Source organism: Dromiciops gliroides, chromosome 3 (assembly GCF_019393635.1).
Source record: "Dromiciops gliroides isolate mDroGli1 chromosome 3, mDroGli1.pri, whole genome shotgun sequence".
NCBI classification, from domain to species: Eukaryota; Metazoa; Chordata; class Mammalia; order Microbiotheria; family Microbiotheriidae; genus Dromiciops; species Dromiciops gliroides.
This window is the reverse complement of record NC_057863.1, coordinates 2,017,533-2,029,711: the sequence shown is the minus strand read 5'-3', so window position 1 is coordinate 2,029,711 and position 12,179 is coordinate 2,017,533. Positions and strand designations below refer to the sequence as shown.

General features: G+C 54.9%; 1 protein-coding gene across 2 annotated transcripts in view; it reads right to left on the bottom strand.

The window, feature by feature from the left end:
* ATP2A3 (ATPase sarcoplasmic/endoplasmic reticulum Ca2+ transporting 3) overlaps window positions 1–12,179 on the bottom strand; it is a 92,207-nt gene that overhangs the window by 48,916 nt on the left and 31,112 nt on the right. For both annotated transcript variants that reach the window (XM_043993072.1, XM_043993073.1), the window contains exon 8: window positions 10,592–11,056. In XM_043993072.1, coding sequence (XP_043849007.1) covers window positions 10,592–11,056 — 465 coding nt within the window. The remainder of the gene's footprint in view (window positions 1–10,591; window positions 11,057–12,179) is intronic.

The following is a 12,179-nucleotide window of genomic DNA, read 5'->3' as shown; positions in this document are numbered from 1 at the left end:
CACAGGTAAACCCACTGATCCCTAAAACCTGCTGTCAAGACACGGTGTGGCCATTAGCGTCCCTTTTGGCCATCTGGGTAAACTGAGGCCCACAGAGGTGGGTCCTCACCTTCCAAATGCCCCCCATGTTTTCACAGATTTCACAAGAGCCCAAGATTTTGCAGGTCCTGGGGGAGCTGGTGAGGACAGATGTGGGGCTCTGACACAGGCCTCCGCTGCTGCCTAGACAAACCCCAGGGTCCCACCAGCTTCACCCTAGTGCAGCACCATGGGGAGCTGGTCCACCCTATGTGACCTATTTCACAGATGGGGACACTCAGGCAGAGTTACTCAGGGAGCTCTGATAGGCCGGCTTGAGGACACAGTGACTGACCACTTAGTCCTTTATCAAGGATGAAATCACCTTGCGGGCCCCCAAACACCAGCCATGTGGCAAGTGTGAGAATTCAAGGGGGGCAGGCCAAGAATGAGGGTGGAGGCAGATGTTAGCTCCACCCCATTGCCTGGGGCCACTGGAGGGGAATGGGGTGGTGCCCAAGCAGCTCTTTCACCTGAACAGTCACTGGCCCCTCAGAGTTCCCAGCAGCCCCTCAGGAGGGGGGTAGAGCCCAAAGGGACCCTGCTTCTCCAAGGGTAAAGAGGGGACAGCAGGACCCAAAGGAAAGAAACATTTGGGGCCACAAGAGAGCTTACAGCTCATCTGGGACCAACCCCGACACCACCACCACCACCCCCAGCCATTCCTGGCAGCCTTGCTCCTCTGCACCCTTTTCCAACAAGCTGGAAGCCTTTGAAAACTGAAGCACCTTCCACGTCCCCATCCTAGCCCAGGGACTGGAGGAGAAAAAGAGAAGAAGTCCTTGGCTCTCAGGGAGATCTGGATAAGAAGAGAGCGACAGACAGGAAGGCCTGCACCGGACAAGGCAAGGGGAAGCTGAGGACATCAGGGAAGGCTTCCTGCACCACATGAAGAGAGGCAAGGAGGCACAAAGCAGAGAGGGAGGCCTCCCCAGCACAGAGAACCCAAGGCTAAGGGCACAGAGGCCAAGGGGCTTGGAGACCCCCACACCCCCTCCTGACACCCCCTTCCTTACTGGAACAGCTCTGCTCAGGAGGGAGCCTCTTTGTGACTCTCCCTATCTGCCACCCCCCCCATTTCTCCTGGTTCTGTCCTCTGGGACCCAAAAGGGCAAAGCTAATCTCTCCTCTACAGGACCGCCCTAGGGAGTACTTTAAGACCACCATCATTACCCCAAGTCTTCTTTTCTTCAGGCTAAACAAGTCCAGTTCTTTTCATTGATCCTCATTTGGTGTGAACTTTTGGGGCCATGACTTGATATAGTTCAGGAAATGTTAGCAACAGCAATATGACAAGAGAAAGAAACTGAAGAAATAAGGTAGCTCAAGTCAAGAGGAGCAAGAACTATCCGTTAAAAAAAAACTATCCGTTTCCTGATGATGCAATAGTTTACTTAAACTACTCCAGGGAACCAGCAAAGATACTGACTGAGACAATTAATAGCTTCAGCAAAGTTGTAGGCTACAAAATAAATCCCCCCAAATCAACAGCATTTCTTATACTTTTAACAAAACAGAAAAAACAATCATAGAAAGGGAAATCCCATTCTCAATAATTACAAAATAGGGGCAGCTAGGTGGAGCAGTGGATAGAGCACCGGCCCTGGAGTCAGGAGGACCTGAGTTCAAATCCGGCCTCAGACACTTAACACTTACTAGCTGTGTGACCCTGGGCAAGTCACTTCACCCCTATTGCCTCACTGAAAAAACAAAAAACCAAAAAAATAATTACAAAATATCTGGAGATCAGCTTCTCAAAGCATTCAAAACACTTATATAGATGTAATTACAAAATACTCCTAAAAATAATAAAGAACAACATAAATGACTGGATGAATATTCATTTCTCAAGGCTAGGCTGTGCCAATATAGTAAAAATGACAACATTGGAGCAGATAGGTGGTGCAGTGGATAAAGTACCGGCCCTGGATTCAGAAGCACCTGAGTTCAAATCTGGCTTCAGACACTTGACACTCACTAGCTGTGTGACCCTGGGCAAGTCACTTAATTCTCATTCCCCCCCCCAAATGACAATCTTACTAAAGTTAATTTTCACTTTAATGCTATACCAATCAAATTACCTATAGGATACTTTATAAGACTTGATAAAAATAATAACAAAATTCATTTGGAAAAAACAAAATATCTAGAACATTAATGGAAAATATAAAAAGAAGTAAGTATGAAGATGGAATAGCACTCCTGGACCTCAAACTAGATTATAAAGCAGCAGTCATCAAAACTACTCGGTATTGGTTAAACAACAACAACAAAATAGAAAGATAGATTAGTGGAACAGAATAGGCAATAGAGATTCCAAAAGAATAGAACTCAATAGCCCAGTGTTTGATAAAGTGGAAAACATAAATTGCCTGGGGGGAACCCTATTTGATAAAAACTGCTGGGAAAAGTGGGAAGCAATCTGGCAGAAATTAGACTTGAACCAGCATCTTCCACCACACTCCACAATACATTCCAAATGAATGTGTGTCATTACTATTAAAGGTCACTTCACTGCCTCTCCTCTCATTCTCTTCTTCACTCTCTTCAGTCTGGCTTCTAACCTCCTCATTTCATGGAATCTGTTCTCTCCAAAATTGCCTCTTCTGAGTCTCATTCTCCTTGACTTCTCTGGAGCCTCTGACTCCCCCTTGAGACTCTCTTCTCTCTAGAGTTTCAGGATACCACACCCTCCTGGTTCTCTGACCACTCCTCAGTCTCCTTAGCTAGATTCTCATCCAGGTCATGTCCTCTGAACCAAGAAGACCATGTGGCTCTGTCCTGGGTCCTGTTCTCTTTTCCCATCTCTATGTGGACAGTTCTCAAATCTACTCATCCAGCCCAAAGCTCTCTCCTAATCTCGAGTAGACATCTCAAAGTGAGTGTCCTGTAGACATCTTAGACTCAGCGCCCCAAAATGAAACTCATTCTCTTTCCCTTCAACTTCCCTGTTACTGTCTGGAGTATCACCCTCCTCCCAGTCCTCCAGGCTCTCGACCTAGGAGCCATACTGGACTCCTCACCCTCTCATCCTCCATACCCAAGCTGTCACCAAGGCAACAACTTCACCTTTGCAACATCTCTCCTCTGACCCTGCCCGACCCTGGTGCAGACCCTCAACTCCTCATGCCTGAACAATTGTAGTAGCTGTTGGGAGGCCCTGCCTGACTCCAGTCTCTCCCCCTCCAGCCCCCAAAGTGACCTTCCTCAAGTTCAGGTCTGACCACGTTACCCCGCTCCCTCCCACTCCATGAACTCCAGCAGCTCCCTCTCACCTCCAGGTTCAAACATAGGATCTCCTCCCAGGCATTGAAGGCCCTTCATAGCCTTCCTCCCTTTCCAGTCGTCCACCTGACTCCCCCACGTGTACTCTTCACTCCCCTGACCCCAGCCTCCTGGCTCTTCCACCACCAAGACCCTCCATCTCCTATCTGGCCATTGCCCAGGCCTGGAAGGCTCTGCCTTCTTGTCTCTACCTCCTGGCTCCGCTGGCTTCCTTTAAATTCCAGAGAAAACCCCAACTTCTACAGGAAGCTTTTTCCAACCCCCCCTCAAGGCCGGTACCTTCCCTTTGAGATTGTCCCCAGTATCTCCTGTCTATAGTCACTTTGCATGGAGCCTCTCCATTAGACTGGCAGCTCCTTGAGGGCAGGGACTATCTTTTGTCTTTCTTTGTACCCCCAGTGTCTAGCCTGGCACATAGTAGGTGCTTAATACATGCTTGTGGATAACAACTTGAACCCAAGGCCCTTTGACACTCCACTGCCTCCCTCTGGATATTCTCCAGCTGATCAACGTCCTTCCTCAACTGAAGTGTCCAGGACTGACCACAGGACTTCAGAGGAGTCTGGGGAGGACTAAGGCCAGAGGCACCACCTTAGTCACTGGCAAGTGCAGTGAGTGACTATCAAAAAAGCCAGTTTAACCCGAAGAACTTTCCAAAGAAAACTAACAGCAGCAGGAGGGGCTCCCCCCACCCAAAGTGTCAGAGAGGCCGGATGGCAGCCTCTGCAGGGCTGCCAGGACCAAGTGTCCTGCCCAGGTGGGGCGGGGCCTCCAGGGCCCCTCGGGCTTGGGGATTCCGGGACCATGTCTGCTGTCATGGAGAGTGTCTCAGGTGAGACATGGAGCCACAGATGAGGGCTGTGGCACTGAGGACCGTGCTGAGTGACAGAAAAGCAGACCTCCCTCCCTCTTCCTCCTCCTCCCCCCCTCCTCTTCCTCCTTCTCCTCCCCTCCTCTTCCTCCTCCTTCCCTCCTCTTCCCCTCCTCTTCCTCCTCCTTCCCTCCTCTTCCCCTCCTCTTCCTCCTCCTTCCCTCCTCTTCCCCCTCCTCCTTCCCTCCTTTCCCTCCTCCTCTTCCTCCTCCTCTCCCTCCTCTTCCTCCTCCTTCCCTCCTTTCCCTCCTCTTCCTCCTCCCCTCTTCTTTCCCCTCCTCTTCCTCCTCCTCCTCCCCTCCTCTTCTTTCCTCAACCCTAGGCTTCCAGTCATTCATTCTGTCCCTTAAGGGATCACACAGATCTTCACAGAGTGGCTACAGTGCTGGGGCAGGAGTGGGGGGAGGGGATGAGAGGGGCGGGAGGGGCCGGAAGGGGCAGGGTCTTCCCTGGGGGGGAGGGGGAAGGGTTTGGCTGAGAGACAGGGTGCAACAGGAAACCACTAGAGCCTGGCTGCCAGAAGCCTGTATCAGTCCTGGGCTGAGGGAGGGAGGACTGGCTGCAAGAGCTCAGAGGGAGGCTTTTGCTGGAGCAGAGCTGGAGAAGCCAGCAAACACTGGAATGGAGTCGCCTGGGGGAGCTGCGGGCACAGGGTCTGCTCTCTGACCGCCCTTGCCGCGGGCCAGGCGGGGCTCTCGCTCTTCATGTTTCCCCGCCTCCTTCCTGGGAGTAGTGATTGACTTAAACAGAGATCTGCATTCAAATCCCACCTCCAACATGTCCTAGTGGGGTGCCCATAAAGTGACTTGACCTCTCCAGGCCTTGATGTTCCCATCTGTGCGATGGAGATGCCTGCGATCCCCGCCTCCCAGAGGGGAGGGGCAGTGAGGAGAGCAGCCCCGAGAGGTGAGCTAGGAAGATGAGGAAGAAGATACTGCGAGCTGCCCCAGACCGAGAGGCTGGCTCGTGGGTCAGACAGGAGTGTCCTCCTTCTCCTTCTCAGGCCAGAATCTCATGGAACATCTGGGAAAGCTCCAAGAGAGAGACTGGGCGAGCAAATGAATAATTTGTGCCATCTCTTCCAGTAACCAGAGCTAGGGGATCTGGTCACTCACTGGGAAGGGGGCTGAGGGTCAGAGATGCCCTTGGGACAAGAGAATCAGGCACAGGCTCATCTTCCTAGGCTGATGACTTGGCTCTCAGGCCCCTCCACCAACTCCTTTCTTCTCCTTCCTCAAGCCCCTCATCTCCCCGCCAAGAGCAGATGACCTCCCCACAACGTCACCAAGATGGCGGCAGCTGCAGTAGAGCTTCTTAACTCACCCTCTTCCAAACTCCAAGTGGGAGTTTTCATTCATGGTGCAACCTGGGCCCAGTGCTGACCATGGAGTCAAGAAGACCTGAGTTCAAATCCTGCCCCCAGATGCTTCCTGGCTGTGGGGTTATAGGCAAGTCACCCAGTTTCCAAGTATATTTCCTCAAGTGAAAATGGGGACAATAATAACCCTTTTCTTCTTAGCTCATTACACAAATCAATGGAGAATCCACACAAGGTTGGCTTGGTCGACCTTAAAGCACTGGGCAGTAGTCCCAGAGGCAGGAAAGCTGGGGTTCAAATTCTCTGACACCCCCCGGCTGTCACCTGGACTAGGCGCTCAGCCTCCCTGAGCCCAAGATACCCCCAGGGCCTGTCTGTATAGTTCAGGGGAGTTCCCTCTTGACCCTCCCCTTTTCTTTCTCTTTTTTTTGGGGGGGAGGTAATTGGGGTTAATTGACTTGCCCAGGGTCACACAGCTCATAGGTGTCTGAGGTCAGATTTGAACTCAGGACCTCCTGACTCCAGGTCTGATGCTCTATGCACTGTGCCACTTACTACCTTGACCTTCCCGTTTTCTGGGATAACAGGTGCCCTCCCTCCCTCTCACAAACTTTCATTAAGTAGCACTATGTTGAAGGCGGCATGTTTAGCTCTAAGGAAACAAAGGCCCATCTCCCACCTCCACACTTTTGCATAGGCTTCTTCCAAGCCTGAACCTCTACCTCTTGGAATCCCAGTCACCTTCCAATGCTCTCTTTCTGACAGTCTGTCCTTACCCACTTTCCCCTTGTGCCCCAGCACACAGAGAGATGTGACAGGTGACCTCCCCTTTCTCAAACTGCCTTGAACTCGCTGACTGGTGTACATATTGTCTCCCCAAAGAATGTAAGCTCTTGGAGGGCAGGGCTTGCTCCTGTCTTTTCTCCCTGTCCTGAGCTCAGGGCCCAGCACTCAGGGGTCTGTGGAACAGCAAGGCCTTGGACTGAGAGGGGGGCAGCACAGGAAATGAGACAAGAACCTGACGTCATTCTTGACTTGTGCCACAGGGCCAGGCATGAGGACTGAGAGGGGCGCAAAGAGAAAGGAAGAAGGAGGGGAGGTCTGGCCTACACCAAGGGTCCCTGGCTCTACAGGCCTGGGAGGGGGCCCCTCACCTGCTGTGTGGAGCAGGGGCAGGCTTCCCGCGGCCTCCTGCTGAGGTGGCCTTGGTCAGAAGGGCCCGCCCAGGCAGCCACCACCTGCCAACATCAATATTGAACAGCTGTCCCCAGAGGACATTGGGAACAATGCCTTCGGCTCCCTGCCCAGGGAACTCCCAGGAGGTAAATAGGAGCCCAGCCTGGCCTGGCCCAAGAGGAACCAACTGTCTCAGCTGTGGGGCAGGGCAGGGGGGGTGGGAAGCAGGCAGTCAGGCCTCAGCCTCTGCAGCCTCCCAGCTGAGGACATGCACAGGTGCCCCAGGACTGGCACTCGGCTCCAGCTGCCCCTCTCCCCACAGCCTCCACAGTCATCCAGGCAGGCCAGGAGCCCCAGAGCCGACAGTCCCAAGAGCCTCTGCCCCCTGCCCTGGAGTAGCCAAGCACCCAGGCTCACTCCCACTCCATAAGCAGGGGCTGCCTGAGCACAGAGTGCCCCAGCAGCCCCTGGCCTATATCTTCCTAGAGCCTGGGAATGGGGCCGGGTAGCTCTCCAAAGCCCTGGGGTAAACCTGGGCCCCTGGGCCCTGGGCAACAAGTGCTGCCCAGCTCAGCCCCTGGAGGGCCTTTTAAGGGGACGTTGGGGATGTTTGGGGGCTGCCTCCATCTCTGAGGGGTAGCTGCCACGTGATAGCCCACAGTATCCCACAGGAAACTTCGGGGTGAGATGTTACCTGAGCCACAAGCACCTATTTCCTTCCACTCCTGTGGCTAAGCCCCCAGGCCAGACTGAGTCAGAACCAGCCCAGCACAGGGTGTGGATGGTACCAACACAGAGGAGATATGATACCTGACTTCAGGGAGTCTAGCTGCAGGGACTGGCGGGCCCGGATTCTCACAGCTGGGGGCCCCCAAGCCCGGCTCTTAGGAGCACTCAAAATGATGTGATCCATCCCCCACTGGGGAGAGTCCAAGGGCTCTAGGGAGGGCTGAACCACCTGCAAGGAAGCCCTTGCACAGACTCAGAGCTTGTGTAGACATCCTGCAGTTGACCCAGCTCTTTGGCCGTCTTCCAGGGCAGAACCCCAAGGAGTGTCTTCCCAAGGTGGACTCAGCTCTTCCTATAAGAGCATGCCCATGGGGAGACAAGAAGACAGCCCTCAGGCCTCCTTCAGGCCTGATGCTGGCCTGGGGCCCCAGGACTCTCTTCTCTTCATCTAGGGGGGGAAGGGACTTTAGCAGGGGGGCCAGCCATGCTGGCCCCGGGAGTCCAGTCCATGAGGGGCCCCACAGCCACCTGAGGAGCGAGATGACCTTTGGGACCAGACCAACCAGAGCTAAGATTGGCATCATCCCAGAGGCACTAATGCGGCCTATCACATCGGGGCCCCTCCTCCCCAGACTCCCCAGGCAGGGCCTCAAGGCATGGGGTGGGGGGATCACTTGCTCAGTTTCTACAAAAGGATCATCCCCTGAAAAGGCTAATGGACACTAGCCAGCGACGTGGTCCCTGGTGGCTGACATCAGAAAGGTGGCTGGGGCTGATGGCAGTAGAGAAGAGAACCTCCGGACTCCTCAGAAGCCAGTGTACCTTCCTGGCTTCTATGGTGAGCCCCAAGAGAGACCATCCTGGCGAGGACCTCCAAGGCCATCCAGGCAGACCCACACCTGTCCCAGGACCCCCTCCCTCTCTGTGACCACAGGCAGCTTATGCAGCCTGCTTGAAGACCCCCAGGTCTGGGAAAGGGACCCTCAGGTTTCCCCTCAGCCCCAGGGCCTTTGCTCTCCCTCTACCTCCTGAGGTTTGCTGCAGGACTCTCCTCTGCCCTGAGACCCCTCTTCAGGGACAGAAGTTTGCTAAGGGCAGGGACCATCTCTAAATCCCAAGTGCTAACACCCCACGGGTGATAAATGGGGTCAAAGTGTTCTTTTTTTTCTTTCTTTCTTTCTTTCTTTCTTTTTTTTTGCGGGGCAATGAAGGTTAAGTGACTTGCCCAAGGCCACACAGCTAGTAAGTGTCAAATGTCTGAGGCCGGATTTGAACTCAGGTCCTCCTGAATCCAGGGCCAGTGCTTTATCCACTGCGCCACCTAGCTGCCCCCCAAAGTCTTCTTCAAAGTCACTACCAGTTCATTCCATTTTCTCCAGGTCAGTGGGGCTCCCCAGGAAGTCAGACCATTATTGACACAGACCAGACTGAGCATCTGTCCTGTGTCTAGCCCTGAGCTGGGCACTGAGAGGGGAGACAAAAGAACAAGAACAAGGTCCCCTCCCCCAGGAACAATGGTTCCACAGACCAAACTGAACCCGCCCCAAAATGTCTTGGAGGCCAGGCTCCAGGCTCTTATCCCCAACAGGGAAGGAGACAGAAGAGAGGATAACAAACAATACCCCTTCCCCTGAGGAGGAAAGTAAGAACAAGGCCAAGTTTTCCCAGGCCATGATTGTTATTGTCAAGAAAACATTTGATTCCCAAGAAAATATTTGTCACTGAAACATTAGCAATACACTCATGACCAGGAAGGACCTACCCAACCAGCCCCAGAGAGAGAGACACAAGGACTCCCAAGTGCTGGGTTCTCCAGCCTCCTCAGAGCCCCCCACAGAGGCTCCCCTGGGCCCCCACACTAACGAGGAGAACAAGGGTGGAGGCCACCCTCCCAGCAGGGGTTAAGGGAACGCTGCCCAGAGAGGGAGGAAGGCTGGAAGGAATGGAAAAGGGGAGTTTGTAATTAACTCAGCCCTTTATGAATGGGCACTTTAAAGTGCTTGACAATCCGGCTTCTCCAGTGTCCATTAACTTCCCAGAAAGCTTTTTGTCTTGGCGGTTCCTAGGTCAATCCATGCCATGCTCTGAATGCCATGTCTCCAGTAACAGTGGCTCCTTCCTTCCCTTTGCCTTCACCCACTACTCAGCCTGAAAAGGCCACGTAACCAGCTGCACAAAACTCTCCACTTCTGACACCGTGCATCTCTCTGAGTCCTTCTGGGCTGGGCATAGGGAGGTCATCAGAGGCTCAGGATTACAGCGGAGAGCACTGGCTGCTCAGGCTGAGGCTACGAGTCTCTTATGGGGGCTCCTAATCCTGGTCCCACCACCCCGGAGGGTGGGGAGAAGCTGGAGGCCTCACTCTTTAACCAAAATAAATTGAGGTTTGTTGAGGGGCAAAGGAGCCCCCCCCCCCAAGCCTGAAAGTTGGGAAGGAATGGCCACACTGGCAAGAGGTCTACATAGCAGACTCTGCTCCCTCCCTCCTCCAGCTCCCTTCCAAGGAAGGGGCTCCCCACTTAGGAAGCAGCTGGGAGATTCCCACCTCTCCAAGACCACCAGCCCTTGGTCTAAGAAATACAGATCTCCCAGCCCAGCGAGAGAGAGAAAAACGACATCCAGACCTAGCAGCAAATATGTGTGTTGGGGGAGGGGCTTCCACACCCCAGCTCCTCCCCACTCCAGGTCACACAAAGTCAGTCAGTCACCTCCTTAAGTCTTTGATAGACAGCTACCTGAGTACTGATCCCAGTGACCTGTTGCTACTCTGTCGTGTCTGACTCTCGATGACCCCACTTGGGGTTTTCTTGGCAAAGACACTGGAGTGCTCGGCCATGTCCTTCTCCAGCTCATTTTACAGATGAGGAAACTGAGGCAGACAGGGTGAAGTGACTTCCCAGGGTCACACAGCTAGGAAGTGTCCAAGGCCAGATTTGAACTCGGGTCCTCCTGGCCCCAGGGCTGGTGCTTTATCCACTGCGCCACCTGGCTGCCCCCAATGGCTTAGACAAACCCTTCTCGGGCACATCCTAACTTGAAAGTATCCCTGCTGGGTTCCAATCAGAGACAGACAAGAAAGGAGGAGGAGGAGAGGCAGCGGCGCAGGGCCTGGGGACCAGGCTCCAGACACTTACCCGGCACACAGACATCTGGTTGGTGGTCAGCGTCCCGGTCTTGTCGGAGCAAATAACGGAGGTGCAGCCCAGGGTCTCCACGGAGGGCAAGCTACGGACAATGGCGTTTTTCTTGGCCATCCGCCGGGTGCCCAGCGCCAGGCAGGTGGTGATGACGGCAGGGAGCCCCTCGGGGATGGCTGCCACCGCCAGGGCTACCGCAATTTTGAAGTAATAGATGGCGCCGCGGATCCAGGAGCCACCGTGGACTGGGTCGCTGAAGTGGCTGATGTTGATGGCCCACACGGCCACGCAGATCATGGAGATGACCTTGGACAGCTGCTGGCTGAACTCATCCAGCTTCTGCTGCAGGGGGGTCTTCTCTGGCTCCGTGGCCACCATCTGGTTGCGGATCTTCCCAATTTCCGTGTACACCCCTGTGGCAACGACCACGCCCACGGCCTTGCCTGAAGCGATGTTGGTGCCCTGCAAGCCGGGAGCACTCAATGACTGACCGGGAGAGGCCGGCTCACCCTGACTAGGGCCTGCTCCTTGGGAGGCAGTGGGCAGCGCTTTGCCTGTCTGGCCCCTGCTGTCTCCAGGGTCAGCATCGAGTGTGCAGGCGACTACCAGACTGTGAGAGCCCCTCCCCCTGCCAGGGAGGGCCCCAGGCATCACCACGCAGCAGGCACCGAGCTCTAACCAAAGAGCCCTGGATTCGGGGCCTGGCTGGTGCTCTGCTGTCCTATAGTCCTTCTCTGGGGGCTTCTGGTCTCCTCATCTATCAGGAGCTGGAATGGGGGGCCCTTGGTCCCATCCAGCCCTAAAGCTGACTCCTGGCTGCCTGTACACGCAGGGTCAGGAGACGGCACCGAGGGCCTTCAGGAAGAGAAGGTCTGGTTTTTACCGGGAGCGGTGTGGCCACACAAGGAGCTCACAGTCTGGGCAGACACAGATGTCCACTGCCCCTACTGGAGTCTGCACTCTGGTAGGCCACTCCAAAGCCACCTCAGCCACAGGGGGAAGAAAGGACATTGTCCCCAGGGCATCGCTTTACAGGGGAGGAAGCCCAGAGGAAGACAAACCCTTGGCCAAGACCCCAGAGGGAGTGAGGGGCCAAGATGGATTGGAGAACCCCAGCTCCCAATCTCCCAGCCCGGGGATCCTCCCACATGCTAACCCTCTGCAATGCCTCCCCCATAGCACAGATCAGCAGTGGCCAGAGGCAGGAGGGGGTCCCCAGTCCCAAGACCCCGGTTGGGCCTTTCCCAAGTCCGATGGCCTTGGGGCTCCCAGCCAGAGCAGATGAGGGAGTCCCCAGCATCTCTCATCACATTGGACAAATCGCCCGCCCTCAGGGAACTTCTGTTCTTTTATCTGTAGAGGGGGCCCCTGCGACTTGGCTCTCTTTTGGGAGGGGAGTGCCCAGGGGCTGACGCGGAGCCTCACTCAGGCTGAGTGCTGGGTCACCCTTTGGGGAAGGTGAGAGGAGGAGCCCAGGGGCAGTTGGTGGGGGGAGCCGGTGGACGTGCCCTGCATCCCCAGCCCTGACCCTCACTCACCCTCCAGCCTCCCTCTGAGCCCCAAGCAGGACCGAGGACATGGACTC